Below are 21,136 nucleotides of genomic sequence, written 5' to 3' on the forward strand. Positions count from 1 at the left end.
TTATCGTAGGATTGTTATTATAATTTAGGTTGGCGACAACAATGGGCCTACCCACTCTGGAATTTCAAAAAGCGATTATTATTATTGTTTATAATTGTATTATTTTATATTTTTTGTAACTAAGTTTTACCAAGTACTAATGGAATAATATTGGTTTGTATATAATTTTTTACTAATGTAAAATCGTAGGTATACATATTAATACAATAGGTAACGGCACGTAAGGTAAATATGTTAATATTGCACACCTCTGGAAAATTTCTGCGGGCGCCTCTGGCGACAACGCAATGTTTTCAAGTTCCCAAACAGTAGCTTACAGTTTATTTATCGACAGAGCAACTGCAGTGCTGAGGATTGTTGTTATTGCGGTCACACTTTTAAGTTAGCCAGATCGCAAAACGGTGAACTAGGTGAGCTTATGTAAATATACAGAAGACGAGCGTAAGCTTATGGCAAATTATTATATGAGCTATTGGACATAGTCACAATATCAAGAATGTGTCTTTTTGCACGATAGAACTAATTTCATGTCGATTGTATTAATTATTTCAAAGATTGTGCAAATAATCCCAAACCTTGCAAATTACAGGTAAATGTTTTGTATTCTTAAACATCCGTAACATTAGCCAAGTGGGTTTTTTCTCGTAATAGGCTACGTGCTGTGTAATGTTTTTCGACCACACGTAATTATTTAGTTTTTGTCCGTGTATTTAGTTGGCCCATAACTGAAGTATTTCGAAAAGAATTGCGTAAAATACACATCATTCCAAAATTACGAGAAGCAATAAAACTTTTTTGCACTTTCTTGGTAATTGTTTTCTTTATTAACATAAATGCTATCAAGGATTTAAATAATTATTATTTTTAAAGCATTTAAATAAACAAATATGTAAACCATGCTTTAATTGACCTTTCCCTAAAAGAAAACCTCCATTTGGGCTGGAGTTATTGCTTTCTATCCAAATTGTTGTCTCGACCGTCCTTCAATCTTTTCCAGGTGGCCCGAAAAACGCGAAAAATGGAAGACCACAAACTTGTTCCGGTAATTTTCTATTTTAGTATTTGAAAATCATGGCGCCTACATTTCACGCGCCGAAAGAAACGTAATTGGTCCAGATTTTCAGTGAGAAAATATTTTTATTTCGGCTTTCCGAGTTGGTCAAATAAACACAAATGCGGTAAAGAGCAAAGCCTGATCATTTTTGTTGGAAATTGCTGAATAACACGAAACCAATTTTCTCGGAAGGCACAGTGTTGAACTCACATAATATGCTTCCAAGTTCGTGAATTGTTTATGTGCGATTTAGGCAACTATTACAGTACACTAAGGTATTTTACGTTTATTCTTCAGAACAAACACTCTTCACTGTTGTACATACACCAATGGTCAAGATGTTATGTCATGAAAGGACGGCAAAAAAGTTGCTGCTTTGTATGCAGTTTTCCACCAAACGTTGGTTTCGGCACATGTTAGGCCTATAAATCTTAATAGTGTTCCAGTCTCGCTTTCACTTCGAAACAGAAAAGGCTGCAACTCAAAAATCGTTATGGTGTTTTTTTCACTCACACTATAGAAGTGGAAGATGTGTCATTGAAGTGTTTTAAATAGACTACGCAGCCACAATAAGCTACTATGTTACGTCTCCTATAACTTTTATTAAAACATTTTTCGCATAGTTGTAAAACTTTACCATTTAACAGGATTGTTAAGTCACAGCCGGCATTTAAATAACACAACCTAAACAAAACAAGTCACTAAAACATAGTAATTAAGAAAAGGAAGAGATTCTTTGTTGACAGTTTACAAACAAACGTTTTGTTTGAAACGCTACGAATAAGGAAACCCAAGAACTCAGTATGGCAATAAAAACGTATATGTATGGCAACGTATATCACCTCTATTAGCCGCAACAACTTCCAACCCGCGAATTACCGCGGAACAAAACCATTATCTAATGTTCACACAAGCTTGCTTCCACCGCTTAACCTGGCCTGCTCAATCTTCAAATCCCTCGAATATTTATATTACGCAGCTTCAAGCGGTGGGACGCTTTTTCTTTGTTGGTTATTAGCGCTTAAAGAAGTTGTCACGCCTTGATTTAGTTCCCTTGAGCTTGTTAGCTGGTCTGCGAATGTCCCGTCTTTCGTCACGGCGTCCATTTGCATTCGAGTCGCAACCTTTTGCCTTGGATTTAAAAAGAAAAAAGAAGGCAACTGTAAAAAATGGGTACACGTACACAAAAATACATTTGGATGTGAATCGTTTTTTTTTATTTATTTTAGTACTTCGGCCCAACTAAGATTAAATCATTGGGTAGTGTTTTTGAGTTCGACCAACACGGTTTTATTTAACCAAGAAATTTAAAAAAGTAAATTTTGTTTTCTGCTTTGAAAAGTTAATTTTGTTTTACAGATATCTTGGTAGGGTGTAGAATATTAACACTTAGGGGGTAAATCCGCAATTGGTAGATGCATATCACCAAGCTGAAGTTGTCAAAACCTAATCTACGACAAGTCAAATTAAACTACGCGTCATTTATGGTACATTTCCGAACACACCATTCAGACCAGTGGTCCTCAACCTTTTCTCGACGCATAGAAACCCTGCACATGGGAACATTGCAGTAGATTGATACATTTTTTGCACGACTGCTAACACACTAATAATCGGGTGGTTTAATTTAATGTTTCATAACAATTTTTTTATAATTTTGATAAATTCAAATATTTTAAACTGTTTTAGGTTGCGAGGCCGCGCCCAAAAATGCATGTCATTATATATTTCGAATGTGTATTTCTCGAGACTTGTTATAATAAACTAAAAAAATAACCTTTTCTATGCTAAAAGTTGCTTCCTTTGGTCCGGTTTTGTAAGAATCAGTGATGGAAGGTTTCTTTTTGACTCCATGGGCTTTGTTTTGCTCTGCAATTCGTTCGCCAAGGGTAGCCCTGCAAAAATATACTAGAATGATTAAAACTTGTTTTCAAAACATCACACAAATCCCAAAGGCAAACTAACAAAAACCAAGCGAAAACAAAATGTAAAGTTTTATATTGCACTGACGTAAATCCATTTTTTTTATACATATGTGCAGATGTGCTGTGAGTTTTTTGTGATCTTTACACATAGATTTACTTGCATAATTATAATTTCAGTGAGTGTGAACAACGCCTAATGCTACTTTTGTTCTTAACGTTTTGCACAACAAATAATTGTTAGAAAAATTTGAGGTTAGTTTTGAAATCAACAACTCCAAACTAATCAAAAACACCGTTTACCTATTATTCGGCAAAATTGATGCAAACTGTTTTATGAATCACTAGAGGAAATACCCGGCGTTGCCCAGGTTAAATAGAATATTTACCGGTTATTCGTAAGATCTTCGTAAATTACATAAATAATGCAAACATATTTTTTTAAATGTCATAACAAATTCGCTTATGCCTAAATGTTTGAACTGAGTGTCACTAAATATAAATTTCAAATCATGTGATAAGTCGGTTAACTATAGCGCACAACACTTGGCTAAGCATGCAATACATCTTTCAAGTAACGGAAACCTGTGACGTTTGTCAATTGAGAATATCTCCCAAACGTAAAACTTTAGGTTGCAGCAGCAATTGCTTAGACTTGCTTGATAGCGTCATGTTTAAGCAACTACGTAATCCCGGTGCTAAACTGCGTCAAACGTGAGAAAAATGCCCATTGAAAATAAAAAAATGCTTACTGTTAACTACTGCAATAAACGCAATATTTCGCGAACTCTGCGGTATTGCGTGGGTAAACACATTGTAAGAAGTCATTAGGCTTTGGCCTCAATCACTATCGCTAACAAACCGCTTTAAAATAGAAATAAAACTTTTCGTAAATTTACGAACTCTACCTAAATTTTACGCGGTAACAGGCATCAATAAGTTCCTAAACATAATAGTCTTAGTTGGAAACATTAAAATTGTACTTTACTAAGGAAATATACTTAATTTTATTTTTTTATTTCCCGGCAGGTAATTGCGCTTGAAAAAAAGTTTTGCGTGGATACGTTAAACTTGGACTATATTTTACGTACTGGAAAAAACAAACGCGATATTTTGCGAACTCTGCCTAAATTTGGCATTGTTAAACTTAAGTCTTTACTTGGAACGTTGCACACGTTTGTTAGCATAGTTTATAACAGTGGTTCTCAAACGGGGGTCCAGAAAAACCTCTAAATATACCTATATAAAATTAACCAACGCTGGGGCTTGGGATACATGCTTAAACACAATGTTGGTAACATTGTACCATGTTGTAAATCGCATTGAGTGTGACGTAACATTTTTATTGTGATGTAACACAAATATATTGTAAAATGACTGTGCGAACATGTTGCCACACACACATCTCGCAAACTTTCTCTTTTATTATGTAGATTAACGTCGCGCTAACCTACCTAGCTTTTCTCTTCTTGGCTGTGCGCGCAGCGTCGCCACCAAACTTCTCAAGGTCGTCTAGTGACGCGAACCTCTGGCCCTCCACCTGGTGGTCGTCGCGCACCTCGAACATTCTTGGTACGAGGGTCGTTTCCGCGTCGGCCGTGCGGCTCCGCTCTAAATCGGCCGCTTGCTTGTTGTATACTGCTTTATGAGCCTATGAGAGATGTTGACTACGGTTATATGCTGTCCTATGTCAACTTTTCTACTGGTAATATGAACAACTTCCGTTTTTTTTTTAATAGAGTTGTAATTTGTAAGAATGTAGATCCACCTTAGGAGGATGTTGATTTTTTTAAATGGGAAAACCTTTAAGTTTAAAATAATATGGTATTATATACGCCTAAAAACATATCAAAATTAAAAAGGGTTATAAACACGTAAATAGCTCAATCGACCTTCTTGGACTCCTTAATCCATTTCCGTTCATCATCATCAGATGAAGATAAATCCTTCGTCTTATTATCATCATCGCTAAACTCCTAACAAGAAAAAATAGAGCATAGAGGTACAGTAATTGGTCAGAGTTCATAAAAGTAAACATATTACAAAAAGCTGCATGCACTATATGTTTAAAAGACACCTAACGTGAATAGTTATTTTATCACAAATATCTTCTTTTATTGCACTTGTAAAAATACACTTTTGAAATTTTTTACACACCTCATCATCAATTATGCGCTTGGTTGATTTCATTTTTTCAAACTGCTTGGAAATGACAGGGTTAAGAAGACGGAATTCCTCTGATTCCTCATCGACCTGAAAACTTGTATCTTCGAACATTGCCTGGAACCTTGGGTCCTCCAGCAGATTTGCTGCCTCTTTCTAAAATATGTGTTGTCAAAAATCGTTTTCATTTCTTCCTAGTTTAGACAGTGGAAAAACAATCACCTTCATTTTTTTTTTCTTTCCGCTTGTCAGTTCTACTTGACTTGCACGAGTCATCAACCGTTCCGCCAAAAGTTTGTTCACTTTAGGAAGTTTCTGCGGTATCAGTATTAAAATGTATAGGGTTGGGAATATAACTTTACCATAACGCAACAATCAACCAAAACAGTGCATTCGTAACAATCATGCCAAGGAATGCCAACATTCCAAGGTTTTTTTTCCGGGGTTAAACATGTTTATCAAAATATTTATCTAAGTCGAAATCAACATCGACCTACGATCTGGTTAACAGTTAGTCTCACGAGTCTCGACGCTCGTGCTTATATAAAGCTTTAGCTCACCAAATATAAGCCAATTAAAGCTCTATTTATTATAATATGTATCGCCAGAAGTCGCATAAAGAGTGCATTTAGACATTTCCCGCTAACTAAAATTGATGGTTTTGATTAAAAATGCACATTTTTTTTAAGTGTTGAAAATACTATATGGATCTCACAGCAAATACCATTTAAAATATTTAGCCTGTATGGCTACCTTAGCAAACAATGTTTCCTAGCCCTGCTCTCTTCTAATGAAAAGGTGATATCTTAAATCTAAATATTTTATTAATGCAATGGACTATATAGAACAGGGGTGCCCAACCTTTTAGCTGTTGACGGCCTCATTGACAGTATTTATTTATCTCACGGCCGCCAGTACACTTTTATTTAGAGATGACGTCAGAAAATTAGGTCAAAACGTGACGTCATATAACAATTATTCTTAAACATACTTGTCGTCGCTATCGATCTCGTGCAAAAATCTAGAACTCGAAAACAGTCTAATCGCGCAAAGCGCGAAAAAATTCGTGTTTTTTTAATATGACACGTGACGCAGCTCAGGGCTGGTCGTCAAAACGGCGTGCATGCAGTTCCAGGCTGGTATACCATGCTTGTTGACTGGGACCCCGGGCATTCTGATTGTGGTTTATGATTTAATCTTTTTTAGGTTTTGCTATTAACGAAATACGGGATTTTTTGTGTCTGGCTATCCTCAATGTATTCTCTCTCCATTTCCTCAATAACATTTTTTAAGAATCACTGACAAAATCTTATTCGTTTAAACAAGGTTTTCTATAAATACGCTCAACCTGTCTCACAGTTTTTGCCCTAATTCCATTCATAACTTGCATAGCACATGTCTGCTCAGCCGTTAATTATGTATCATCAATTCCCATTTTATCGTTATGTGACATTACAATTCCGATTGTTACACATCAATCAATGAAATAGCACAGATTGATCTGATTAACTGCACTCCCTAAAGTCGTAATCGTTTCTAATCTGCAGTGTTGTAATGACTTAAGTGCACTTAAGTTAAATACTCTTATTGCTTTATATTGCGTTTGTGTGTTTTTTTAGTTAAATTGTTGCTTTGTAATCGGACGAATTTTAATAGTTTAACAATTTACTTTTATGTTAATGACATGACTTGAAATTGACTTGCTCTCATAATGACTTGACTGAGACTTGACTTGGGCAACCAATGACTTGGACTGGGACTTGACTTGGACTTAAGTTATTTCAAAATGACTTGTTTACAACACTGCTAATCTGCATTTAATATATAAACTATCAACCATTAGTGCATGCCAGCACGGACACGGCCGCCAACACATGTTTATTAAAATACGTGTTGACGGCCGCACAATTATTCATCGACGGCCGCAGGTTGGACACCGTTGATATAGAACATAATTAAGCTACTATCCATTGGTTTCATTTTGACAGACGATAAATTTTTGAACTAGATTGGCTGGGCATCTTAATAACTTTATTTGTCTAATTTGGTGAAGTAGAGCATATACAATAATTCTTACAGCTTAATTAAATTCTATACTAATAATAACACTATAAACCTTTATATTGACACGTTTTTGTCTTTCTTCGTCCATTTTTTCTGCTATTTTTTTCTCGCGATATTCTCTGTAAAAAAGATTGATTCATTGTCAAGGTAACAAATTATTTTTGTCTTTTAAAAGCTGTTGGTTTACTCACTTGTAGGCAAAGGGATTGGCAACAGCGACAGCTTTGTGGTATAGCCGCATGTCAATGAAGTATCCATGCATGTAAGCACGCAAAAGCGAGCTTCCAATTAGATTTGACAAACCTATAAATTATATAATATTGATGGTAATGTTCTCATAATATTATATAGAAAAGATAATGTCTTCATACGTCAGGTTAAACAAGAAATAGTAAACTTCTATAAGTACTTTCCACTTTTTCTTGAATAGTACCTATGGAGTCTATGAACCAACTCACCAAGAGATTCTACATCTTTTTTGGTGAGAAACTTATAATTGTCATAAACTTCTTGAGCTGGGTTTTCTTCCATTTCCTCAGTGAGGCTGTCCAAAAACGAACACCATTTTGGGGCAGGGCCAAGCATCTAAGAATACAATTTAATTTTTAAGCAGTTTGATCGAACTGAGATCAAATACTGGTAAGTGGAATTTAAATGTGTCTAAAATGATCTGATTTAAGTGTTTAATTCAAAACACGAAAAGTTGCCTTATTGTAGTGTTTCAAAAAAATGTTAAAATTTAAATATTGCAGCAATAAATAAAAACTGTCCAAGGTTCTTTCATGATTACGATTTGTGTAAATATTGGAGACCAAAATTTTTAATGAATGCAGTGCTGCATATGGAAAAATATACAAAAACAGCACAAAATGTAAAAAGTGTTTTAAAACTTGTGCATGAAAAATTGTTCAATTTTTTGCAATCATTTTTGACTATATTTCAACTTTAAGTTGCTTTTTTCATTGTTTGGACAATAAACAGAGCTAGCTAGATATCACTTCAAGCCCAATTAACCTAAACAATGCAACATAACGCTAGCGATTAGTGCAACTTTGATGTTTAAACACAATTGCAGCTTAATTTTCTTGCCCAGATAAACCTTATATTATCAGCTGACTAAAGGCAATAGAACTATTGTAACGTACATATAATGTTTTTGAGTGAAGTGTGTGCTACTATACAGCTAAAAGGCAGCCTAATCGCATAAAAAACTGCTTCTATTTGGTTTAACCTGGCAAATCTTCCAATTTAAAGGATAGGTGACATCAAATATTCACATATTTTTCGCATTTGTAGTTCAATTTAACAAAAATTGCACTAGAGTCAGCGATGCAACATTCCATAATATGCATAGCGCTTTTGAGCTGAAAATTTTTTTCATTAAATGGACAAAAACATATAATTAACGTAAGAGAAGTTTTAAAAAAATAATATTTTTCTAGTAAAAGTTAGCAAAAAATAGAGTTCGAAGGATATGGTACATTTTACCCCATGGATCATGCCCCTATGTTGTTTACATATTGTTGAAAATTTTCATTTTGGTGAATTCCCATAATTTTCAAGACGCATAAACAGTTATTCTAGCGAATTTATTTTAAGTTTACTTACTGGAATGAAATATGTAGAGATTTTAGGACTTTCATTTGCGAGGAATAAAAGTCCGGTGTCCTGAACAACTGACATTTCATTAATGTCAGATTCCAATTCAACTGCTGTAATTGCTTCAGCCTAGAAAAATTATTGCATGACACAACAAAGGTTATATTGAATATATAATTTTTTCAATTAATTTATAGAATTTATTTAGATATAACTTCAACAAATATATTAATATTTTATGGCTTAGAAAAGTTTTCATAAGTTAAACTAAATGCACAATACAGACTTTAACAATCTTTCATTTAAACTAACATATATATTTAAAATAGTACAATTTTACCGTTTTCTCATCCCACAGTTTAACACATTTTGCATCAGAGGATATGACCAGGTTGTTTTCAGCATTAAATGATAAAGAATGTATAGGAAGATCATAGCGATGATCTTTTATCACATACGGTTGGTTGTTTCGAATATCATAAACAAGTACCTTAAGCAAAGTTAAGAAATTATAAAATACCTATATATTTTAATTTAAGTGTACTCACCTAAATAAACTTGACAAAATGATAACCTAATAAGATTGCAAAGTATAGCGACTCTATCTGATAACAAATGACGTCATTACTAAGCCCAAGCAAACAAAATAGATAAAATTAAAACGTTTCAAGGCCATTTTTCCAGGTTATTGGCCAAAATTCGTTTTAGCGCAAAGAAGTTAAATTACCAACAGTTTTTAACTTACTATTTTTAGATGAATTTACCTTTCAAGATAGAAATTGGTGCATTAGGTGGAATTTCATGTTTTAAAAAACCTATATCGGATCGGCACCGATACAAGCAGAACATTTTCTATAGAGATACGATTCATTAATTCTTAAAATGGTTTTAACGCTAATCAGGCACATTAAGTTTTGGAGATATTTAAACTTTTTTCAATGTTTTGCTAATAGATATAGGCCAGACCTGGGCAAACTACGACCCACAAAACAAATTTATCCGGCCAGCAGCTTGTATTCTTTAAAATATTTAAAACAAAATAAGCCTTTACATTTTTTTTGTTAATTCAATGAATTACACTTGCTATTCCTACTACTACCAGCATGTCAAAACTAAAATATTTATTTTCTTTATATATTTTCACAAGAAATCACCCTTTATATATCAGGAGTATTTCAGATCCCCTTTATGATGTGATCTGCCAAGATCTGTTTTGTTTCTCATGCAGCCTCTTGTCAAAAATCACTGCCCACTTATGATATACGTCAGGGGTGGCCAACATGCTGCTCGCGAGCCGCATGCGACTCTTTAACCAATTTTATGTGGCTCTTTTGTTCTTGTAGCGTTTCTTATTTTTTCGATTGTAAGTCAACATCAGATAAGTCGTCAATTTACTTTGTCTTTGACTTTTCGCCTTAAGGAATACCTCTCATTATATTAATTAAACAACAGCCTAACAGCGTGATGGCATTGTATTTGCTTTAATGAATACCCCATTGTTAATAACAATTGGCGTTTGTACAATTATCAGAAAGTATTTTTGTTTCCTTTCAGTTCAATGAGAAGTGTGTTAAACTTTCAAGCATAATGCCAGTCTGTTTAACAAGTAATAAGTTTGGTCATTATCAACACAATTTGAACTGGTGATCTTGTATAAAACAAACGCTGCTTGCATCCGTTTTGTTAAACCAGTGATTTCCGACCGGTGTTCTATAAAACATTATTCAAATTAATGAATTTCCTGCGAAACACCTGATGTAGTGTTCGGACAACAGTTGAAAACCACTGATCTAAGCCCGTTATACACACAAGTGTAATTGGATGAGAAATTACAAAGCTTTTTATAATTTATTGATAGGATACCTATTTAGGTAAGAAAGGGGTCACAGCTACTTCATAAAATTGAAATGAGCAAAACCAATAATTTGTAACAGTACATATATCAGTTTATCTTTACTAGCTTTCTCCGTAATCTTAATCAGACTTTTAGTGCTGCATGCCATTACTGATCGTTTGGTAGTCTGGTTGATACTGTACTAGTGTTGAGTCTTCCACGAGTTGAACAACATTGTAAATAGGTCCTGATGTTTTTTAGGTGTGAGAACGACTGCTCACATACATATGTGAATCTAAAATTGGACATTACAGCAGTACACACTCTCCGCAGTATGTGGTATGTGACGAAAAGTGCAGTCTGGGTTTTACCAATTAACTGATCTGCAGTTTGAATTGTATCCACATATCAAAAATTTAATTTAATCATATATTGGTAAACAAGTTAAAAAAAGTAAAGCCTAGCATTTTCTTATTTTTCTTTCATTTTATGATGGTTATAAATAGATAGTATTGTAATAAAAAGCCAGTTTAGATTTACCTGAGAGCAGTTATGAAAAGAGCCATACAACTACCCTAAAATATATGTTCCTAAGCCCTGTTATAATATTACATTCACATTTTGGTTACTATTTTTCGATTCAATAGGAAAATAAATACTATGATAAAACACCATACCTGGCCTGAGCTAGTGCCCACTGCTAACTTCAAAGCTCCATCAAACTTAAGAGAAGTAACCATAGGTATTGAGTTGTCACTGTCCATGAAGAATTAATGTTGGCATTAAAAATATGTTAAACACATAAAGCAACTACCAAGCAACAGACATGCTTACTCAACAAACTGTTGCACTTTTGCAGCACAGTCCAGTATACCAGCTCTACAACGTGATCTTGGGTCCCAACACTCAACATGTCCATCATTTCCTCCAACAACAACAAGGTTATGGAAAGGGTTGAGGGCACAGCATTGCAACTCACTAAAGTTTTAGCATATTTAGTGACATGCAATATAAATAGAGATTTTTAGAACTCTATAAAAACCTTATTATATGGGCCGAAAATTTATTTTCGGGACATATCTTGTTTTTGCCGTTATTCTTTTTTGGTTTCCTATGGTTTCCTATGGTTTGTTTCAGACCGACTTTTGTCCGAAGCTTTATAGAAAAAGTAGACATCGTAGGACCTTCAAATTTTCAGACATGGCGTAGAGTGGTATGTAGGTGCTTTGTAAAAGTTTATGAGGCTGCACTCCCAGGGGCCTTTGCTTGGGGGGTAAAAACCTGAAATATTGCGTTTTAGCACTTTGTAGCTAACGACAGCCATCTAGCAGCAGAAAAATTTTCATACAGAATTCGTTCATATTCGCTTGCTTTGTCCAGCTCGCGTCGCGACGAGGCGGCTGCTGGCATCCCTGCTGCGCCCTATTGTCCCGCGCGTGCAACATTTGTGTTGGAAGTGGCTTGCCGAGTAAAACTATGCACATGCGACTTGCCTTTCATAAAGAGGCCTCTCTAAGTAAAAAAACCTATTGCTCTTACAACACAAAATATTTTACCACCGCAAATTTAAATGCGAATCCTACAGGCAGTGTACACATCTCTGTTAGCACATGTTGTAATTGTTGCACCATTCAAACATATCAACACCAGGTCTAAGCAAATATAATTATACAAGGGCCGCAACAACAAAAAGCTTAAGTTTAACGCATTCTTAACGACGACGTTACAAAGCTACGTCATAACATGGCGTCATAAATAAATAAATCTTGCGTTTATTGGATTTAAATTGGCAAAACTTTCAATATAAAACGTGGCTTATTAGGCACATAAACGTGTTTGCATATTGCTCAAAACTACAGATTTAAACTCTGTTTCAACAGTGATTGCTCAGACCAAGGCATGGTAAAAATTTACACAGTAAAAGTTGGAAAAAGTATAGCAAACCATAGACGTTAAATCATTTAGAGAGAATGAAAATATTGACTTTCTAAAAACATGCTAGCTGACCACAATGTAATAACATGGCCGTAAGCATTATCTACGTAAATTTTTATTGATCAAATGTATGTTTCGATCATTTGCCAAAATCTACGCCATATTTGAACCCCCTTCGCTTCAAAGCCATAAGTTATTATATTATTATACACAACTTATAATTGTGTGTAGATATGTTGAATTGGAGTAACATACAGAACTAGTGCAAATAGCAAATATTCTCCAAATACGATGTTTCCAATATTCTCCAAATCGTATTTCATCGTATTGTCGCGGTAATACACAAAGAGGTAAGGCCGTGAATAAAGTTTCACCCACCGTACAATTAACGGAGGGAAGCATTTCGAGTAGGGATGTTCAAGGCAGAATATCGGCGACACATTTATAATGCTTGCTTTAAATGCGGCGTCAGCATTTTTTGGGGCGACCAATTACTTCGCGATAAGCTTCGCCTAATAATTAAGTGTCAATAGGGTGTATTTACCGCCGCAAGTTTAAATGCGAAATCTTAAGGCAGTCTACGCCTCTCTGTTAGCACCTGTTGTGCATCTTGCTCCAACCAGCATACCAACATCAGGCCTAAACTTATCTAGCAAAACTTTCGATTTAATAGTTTGCGTATTGTTTGAAACGACAGATTTAAAGCCTGTTTTAACAGTAATGGCTCGGACCAAACTATGGTAAAAAATTACCTAGTGAAAGTTTGCAAAAGTATAGCAAACCATAGGCGTTAAACCATTTTAAGTCTTTAGGAGAATGATAATATTTGCTTTTCAAACACGTAAGCTGGCCAAAATGTAATAAAATGGCCATACGCATTATCTACGTAAATTCCATTTATCAAATATATGTTTCGATCATTCCCCAAATACTACGCCATATTTGAACCCCTTTCGCATCAAAGCCATAAGTTAAGTGGGGAAGTTTTCGGCCCATATCTGTTTTTGCTTGCAGAAACAAGTTAAGGAAAATGACAAAACAAAATATATAATATAAAGTACACAATACAAAATATTTAAAAAAAAATTAAAAAAAAAAAAAATTAAAATAAAGTAAAAATTGAAAATAAACACTAAGCTCTGAAAATATATCCCCTGACAAAATATACAACAACCGCACCCCCGTCTAGTTTTTTTCTATTTTTTTAATTGCCTTTAATAAGAGTAAAGTAAGAAGGGTGTCTTAGAAACAGTTAATTAATCCCTAGTAACGGCAAACTTATAGACCCAATGAGAATGTGTTTTGTATTAGTAGCACCAACAGTGATAAGTCTGTAATTGTATTCCTATACACTCGTCTCTGGAAAAAAGCTTAAAAATTACCTACAAGTTAGTGCCAAATAAGTTAGTGGCTTGACCCCAAAAGCCCTTGAAGATATTATAAGTATGTGCATTAATTGACAGCACATTCAAATTAAGTTAAAGGGTATATATATATTAAAGTGTTAAACAATATCTTGGTCTTTTTTAAACAAAACTTCAAAATTCAACTTACGGTGACTGTGTCTCATAAGATTTGAGAAATCGTCCTTGATCCAAATTTAGTCTATAGATTTCGGACCTGCAAAAAAAATTATTAGCATAATTATGCACTGTTAACACAAAATTACAAAAGTAGGAGTATCTCAAATGTGCCTCCACAAGTAGTGGGTGTGTGTCACAAAGTTTGTGACAAAAAATAGATATAGATATGAGACAAGACAGTGTATCTATTGTCAAGTAATATTGAAAAAGCATATAAAATATGTATTATTGTGGTTGTTGCAACTATATACTTTTCTGCATTTTTGACTGGTACACCCCGTTTGAAAGAGCAGTAGAGTACACAACTTTTTGTTGCTTAAATTAGTATTATTCAACAATCGACATACAGGAAGCGGAAAAGTAGCATCCTAAAAAACCTTGTACCTCTAAAAAGCATAAAATGGCCTTTATGTTTTTTTTCCTGATTTCAGAATATTCTTTTAAATAAATTAATTTTGTGGCGTCCTTACATATTCGTACTCTCATCAGTTGTCAAAAGAAGGATATTAAAAGCATTATTTTAAATAAAATCATATGTTGTAAAGGTTGTATGATGTTATTTCATATCCCCTTTTTGACGTGGCGTGCAAAGACATTTTCTGGTTATCATGCGGCGCGCTGTCAAGCATAATTGCATACCCCTGAACTAGATGTTGTCAAAGCCTAATGAATATAAGTCCACATGAGAAAGAGACTTAACTTTAAACCATTGCATTTTATTCAGAAATGTTTTTGCGAAAATAATACAAGAACTTCAGTGGAGATTTTTGAAATAAAGCTTACCGCTAGTTAGGAAACTACAAAAACATACCCAGTTCCAACAAGCATGAGGTCACAATTAGCTGGATGGTAAACCATGTCTCGACCAAATTTAGGTATACGGACACTATAATGACGCCCCTGCTGGGTATGAAGTTCAACAGTTCGATCATTGAGCAACATAATCACCTAAAGAATAAAAAAATAAATCAACATTTATAAGAAAAAAAGCAAAACACAATAAATTACTCACTTTAGAATAGTCATTGGATAAGATGTCAAAAGTAACAACTGAAAAATAATGTTAATAAAAATAATAAAAAACAATGCCATCATCTAACAAAAATAGGTTTAGAATCACTTGCATATAATTACATGTATTCTCCCTGCTGACAGATTTGCAGTATGGACATAATGGCAGGTTTATTCACCATTGAATTATATTACTAATAGTAGCAAAATATTTTTCATGCTTAAATTGTTGGGAACCTTTTATTCGTGGAAGTACACAAGCAAAAAATATTATTTTTTTACAATTATCGGACACCAATCGACCCCTGGAACCCATACATCATCATTTTGCAATGATATATATATGTGATACCTTCACTATGCAATGATTGCTCAACCAAAGTTTAAAATATGTGTTTAACTAGTTAACCCCTCTAAAAAAATTAAAAAAACAGTGGTGTTAAACACCATTTTATATAAGTTAAATTATTGGATGTACCAAGTTATGTTTGGTACATTTCAATGTAATTTATATTACCTTCCGCATCTACACATCTTTCAAATTTTAAAGAAAGTTGGTTGACATCATAGCACTTGAGTCTCGGTTTGTAAGTGCCTTTATGAAACATAAATGCAAAATTAACTAAATAAAACTACTTCAAGCAAAACCAAATTAATATTTACTTAAATAATTTGTTTGTAAATAAATAAAAAGTTACGATAAAACTAAAAATGTGTTTGTGGTACACACAGTGGCGTATCCAGGGGGGAGTTTGGGGGTTCGGACCCCCCCCCCCCTTTTCGGAAGTGACATTAACGTTTATTGTTCGTTTTTGTCAGGGTTTACCTCACCGTCCAAAGCTGCGTGTTTTTTTCAGTGTAATTGGGTCACACGTCTTGCTAATGCGAAACCAAAATCAAAGGCAAAACGCCTTTTTCGTTTCTTGTTTGGTCGACCGTAAACGCAGGATATTTTTTTGTCTTGCGCCTTTCGTTATTCGTTCGGGTTGGCTGATGAACAAGTGGGTGTTTTTAATAACAGTCAATTAAGCGGTCGCTGTAATTAATCGGGCCTGCTGCCTCTTTAACAAACTATACACGAGTCCATTTTAAATACTTTTTGAGTATTTTAAGTACGTAAGTGCGAAAAATTTTCGCGCTTCGCGCGAATGTTCTTTTTATGTCCGGTTTTAACTTTTGATGCTGTCTATTGAACTAGATTAGCGCTTCTCTACCTTGCGCCGTGGAAGGCTGCCAAGTGCCTCGCGGCCAAACGGAAAACGTATTCAAAAATATTGGACATACATTTTTCAACATTTCTTTTATTTTTATTGTCGGCAATGTAATAAAAACTTGCAAGAAATTTTAAACAATGCCATTCCCCCCCCCCCCCCCCAAAAAAAAAAATCGCGCTCGCTTCACTCGCCAGGTGTGCACTCAGTTAAAAGTTAAAAAGGTTAAAAACACTGAACTAGATTAACTATAGAAGTGGCGTTTTTGCACATGTTGCGCTAATGAAATAACACTGGGGAAAAGCGATCTTTGTTTAGTATTCCAGGTGGCTAAAGACGTGCTTTTAATTTAGCGTAGTCCCGTAAATGGATTTACCAAAATCGATCACATATATTTCACCGACTTGTTTTCGTTTTTCTCCTGAAGTTAACGATTGTACACTAAGCGGTTTCGCAGCTGGCGCCTGGCAGGAGTGTCAACGATGTACGTGTGACGTTGTGTTTTGTGTCTAAAAGTTTGCTTTTGCTGGACGTTAATTGGCTGTTTCTGATGATTTTTTTATTATTTATGACGTCATTACAATTGCTGTTTTATGACGTCATATCTGTCAATATTTTATGACGTCATTTACGTCAGACGGAAAAACGGGGAATTCCCTTTTTGGATTTCTGGATACGCCCCTGGGTACACAGGTAGTGAGGAAATTCATTTCATAACTCAATTGTCTCCCAAATCACATACCTGTTTAAAAAAATCTTTTGCTTTTCAAGTTTTGAATATATGTTTAAAAAGCAATTGAAACAGCAACTGTAAGTAGTGAGACCTCAATCTCATTTATCATAACCTCCCATAAAATTTACCGTTCCCTTTCACTCATGGTTGGGATGTAAACAGACAAATGCAATTCGCTCTAGGGGACTGCTCATTGGCACCATAAACTATTGCATAAAACACCAACAACACAACCCTGAGCATGACAAAAAAGAATTAACAAGTGCATCACACATGTAAAAAGAACTATGATGCAAGCAAGGCGGGCTAGAAAAACAAGTACTTTGCAGTGAGGTTCAAAATTACAACCTCCAGCCATATCAAAATCATTGCTCTACCAAACGTGCTACACAGGGTCAGAGGGGAGCGAGTCAAAAAACAACCATACGCCAATGCTTGCTACATTCTGTTAGCACAAGTAACTTCAAAACTTTACATTGAAGGGAATCTATAGTACAACAAGTAACTTCACATAGAAGGGGGGTCTACAGTTCCATATAATCATTAGGGATGTTCAAGTAGAAACTGAATCCTTAGATTTGAAACCAAATGAGATTGTATCCAATTCTGCCATACATTTTGGGTAATTGAAACTTTTTCGTTTCACTACTGATGGTTCCACGAGTGGCAAGTTAAGATAAACGTCTGTAGCTGTAGTGACACATTTGTAGTGCCTACTTTAAATTTAGACAAATATGATATGTATTACAGTTTACACAACTGCTTTAAATGGCCGAAGTGCTGTGAGCCTGTGACTATTGGAACTGAGGCCCTTTAGGGTAGTTGGGGTCATCTAAAATTTTTGTGGGGTCGCCATAACTCACGATATTCCTACTGTTTTAGTCTGTTTAAAGTATTTCGTTTTCTTTACAATGATGTCACGCCAATAAACATGACTGAGTGCATCTTCTATGTGACATAGCTGTTTTAGATCTTAAGAGCTGCTAATTTAGCTAACTTTACATTTTACAAAATAAGGTTTCACTTATTTAGCACAGCGAATATCACACTTTCTAAAAAAAATTGATAAAAAGAGAAAGAGATAAAAATGGACAGTTAAAACAAGCGACCTTGTCAACAATAAGTAAACCATTCTGTGGGAAGGTTTTTTGTCCACTTTAATCGTCTTTATAAACGAATATAATTTGGTGAGCTTTTCTTATGTGATTTCCATAGCGCAAAATCCTTCAGAGAAATATTATTATATTATTAAACAAATTAGATATGCTCAGTAAAATGTATAAATATTTTGTACTCCTCAAAACTATTTTGAATATTTAATGAAATATTGAATGAGTAAAAAATGATGATTGGCCTTCTGTTGGTAAGGTTATACAGATATTGCTACAGATAAATAAATAGGACGTTCAGCAGGTTTGGAAACAACAACTTATTTTTTCTTAGTTTTATACCACATACTTTGAGAACCACTGATGTGCAGTATAGAACCATGTAAGCAGAATTAACTGCAACACACAGGACACAGCATAAGGCTATAAAACTGCCTTACAGCCAATTTTTTTGTACACCAGTTGGAAAACTTTTTTCCTGGTGTACAGTTGATATATCATGATTAGTTTATTAAAAAAATAATTTAAAATACCTGCTACAAATATATATTCCCCATCTGAGGATATCTTAACTGAAGTGCTTACAGTCGGCATTCCAAAATCTTGAATTAATTCAATTCGTTTCCGCAGACTATCATCATTTTTTAGAAGCTGTCTTCTTTTTCTGTCTGTCAAAAACTATAAACAAGTTTGAATGATAATGCAGTTTGGCAAAACAATTTAATAAACTTTGGAGTATAATGGTTGGAGGTTGTAGTAAGACGTAATAAAATGTCGGAGCCCATAAGTCATACTACGTTGAAAATGATTAAAGAGTTATTCGCAACATTCAAAATGATACCTACTTGTGTATGGGCTTTGCTTTTCTTATTATGTATAACTTAATAAAATAATGTATTTAATAACACATACAACATTTAATAAAAAATCGTGAAATTAAGATATATATATATTGGATATTTTATAGAAAGAGGCTATTTGCCCGGCAACCCGGTATAGAACTTTAAACTATGGTACACAAATATATGTGCAATCATAAAGGATGATCCGACCAATTAGCCTATTGGTACCTCCAGAGGCTATTTGCCCAGCTAACAAAGAAATTGATTTTTAAAAATCTTATTGAAATTACGCAAACCTTTTATTCGGAAAATTAAATTTAATACTACCACTAGGGATGTTCATAGTAGAATATCGAATCCTTTTGTATTCTTTGCAGTACATTATTTGACTGCATAACAGATGATGTTAGTCAAAAAAGAAGCACTAAGACCGAACAATGTTTTAAAAAACATAACCGAATTGCTAATGAGTTAATAGTGCAGTGACAGTGTTGCATTGTACTTAAATGGAATTTGGTACAATATAAAGTTTTTAACAACCTCGACAAGTATTACAGTTTACACAACTGCTTCAAGTAGGGTATATTAAGAGTAATCCCTCCCCGAAAAGAAAATCAAGGTTAAATAATTTAATAAAAATATACTAGGATTCGCTATTCTGGATTCGTTATTTCTGGACAGAAATACTATTACAGCCACGCAATTTCAAGCTGCAAAATCCCCCCCCCCTGCGAAATAAAGTTTCCAATCTGGCCTATACACACCCCAGATTGGAAACTTTGGATATTGCGCGGGGGAGATGTTTTGCAGCTGAAAAAATGCGCGGCTGAAAATAAAATTTCGACTTGAACTTGCGCGGCTGAAAATAAACCATCAGGCTACCGAAAGTTGTAAATTGCGAATTTATATTAAACTTACAGCGTTCATAGAATACTTGAATCACTGCGCAATTTTTGGTTGGTGTGCTGGATAGTATAGCATTTAATATGCAATATTACTCGATATTGCCTAATTTGACGTCACTAAACACGTGACCGTTGTCCACTGATGCGTGACCAAATCGCCGAACTGTGCGTTTTCAGCGTTTCGCAGGTGATTCTATATGATGCATTATATTATATACGTCTTATAAACTAGCGTTAAAAAATGTTATACAACTTTAGTATGCGGCACGCCAATTTTTTTTGTGCTTCTTAAGTTTCATACAGAAGTTTGCGCGGCTGAAGTTTTGCGCGTTTGCTCGAGTCAGATTTGCGCGGCTGAACACATTTTCTATAAAATGCGCGGCTGTGACCGCGGCTGAAAGTGCTACTGCGCGGGGGATAAATCCCCCGCGCAGGCCAAACTTTCCAACCTGGTACACACCTTCTGAGGCTGTTTACCCGGCTAACGAGGTAATCAACACCGATATGCCGAAAAAAAAACTCTGAAAATTAAATCTAACACTACCACCCCCTAAACGTTAACCCCCAAATCTAATCCAAATAAATAAATAATCATGTATTAATGCAAGCTTAAAATATCAATCCGAGCAATTAATAAAATATTTTTAAATGTTTACCTCTGGTAGCGATTTGCCACTTGTCAAGTTGTATATTTTGATGTTGTTTGGATTGGAAACCTGCATTTTATTACGGCTTTACAATTAACTATACGTACATGGAATTTAAAAAAAAAATCTTAAGTAGCCACAAAAAATAAGAAAGGGCGCTGGTCTAGAATCCTTCCACAATTATAAAATCAACGCACAATATTTGGGTTAGAGGGCGAGTTAGCGTTTGGGTGTGGGTGGGTCAAGTGTTATAATATTAATTATTTTATAATAATACTTGACTCACCCTAACCCGAAACGCTAACCCGCACCCTACCCCAAATATGTGCGTTGTGGTAGGATTCTAGACCAGCGCCCGAGAAAGTTCTAAAATGGTTACATCAGTTAAGATCAGGAAACATCCATAAAAATATTTGGTGTATACTTCGTCTAAGATAGTTGGGTTTTTATTGGCTTTTTCCAAAGCGCCCATAACTAAATATAAGAGAACATGATGCAATGTTTAACAACATAAACACAAAAAA

At 34.7% G+C, this 21,136-nt stretch overlaps 1 protein-coding gene across 1 annotated transcript; it reads right to left on the reverse strand.

Annotated features, from left to right (window-relative positions):
* Nucleotides 1-1,698: 1,698 nt before the first annotated feature.
* Nucleotides 1,699-20,763, reverse strand: LOC146148467 (nucleolar protein 10-like). Its single transcript, XM_083388623.1, has 19 exons — nt 20,622-20,763; nt 18,752-18,896; nt 15,683-15,760; nt 15,167-15,204; nt 14,966-15,102; nt 14,126-14,191; nt 11,471-11,614; nt 11,314-11,392; nt 9,143-9,292; nt 8,812-8,931; nt 7,662-7,788; nt 7,395-7,506; nt 7,256-7,322; nt 5,362-5,454; nt 5,134-5,295; nt 4,869-4,952; nt 4,431-4,627; nt 2,832-2,949; nt 1,699-2,185 (listed from the first exon to the last, which is right to left on the reverse strand). The coding sequence occupies exons 1-19, from the start codon at nt 20,685-20,687 to the stop codon at nt 2,069-2,071; spliced, it is 2,100 nt and encodes a 699-aa protein (XP_083244749.1). The 5' UTR covers nt 20,688-20,763; the 3' UTR covers nt 1,699-2,068.
* Between the last annotated feature and the right edge of the window lie 373 nt (nt 20,764-21,136).

The sequence above is a fragment of the Ascidiella aspersa genome, chromosome 4 (assembly GCF_963924565.1).
Source record: "Ascidiella aspersa chromosome 4, kaAscAspe10.2, whole genome shotgun sequence".
In the NCBI taxonomy this organism is placed as follows: domain Eukaryota; kingdom Metazoa; phylum Chordata; class Ascidiacea; order Phlebobranchia; family Ascidiidae; genus Ascidiella; species Ascidiella aspersa.

Bases quoted from the DNA above. Each gene is read 5' to 3' on its own strand.
- LOC146148467 (XM_083388623.1), bottom strand. From the start codon at position 20,687: ATGCAGGTTTCCAATCCAAACAACATCAAAATATACAACTTGACAAGT. The intron at 11,615-14,125 runs GTAAGTTGAATT...CTAAAACTTTAG, and splicing joins TCTTATGAGACACAGTCACC to TGAGTTGCAATGCTGTGCCC. The intron at 7,789-8,811 runs GTAAGTAAACTT...TTGTATTCTTAG, and splicing joins TCTCTACATATTTCATTCCA to ATGCTTGGCCCTGCCCCAAA.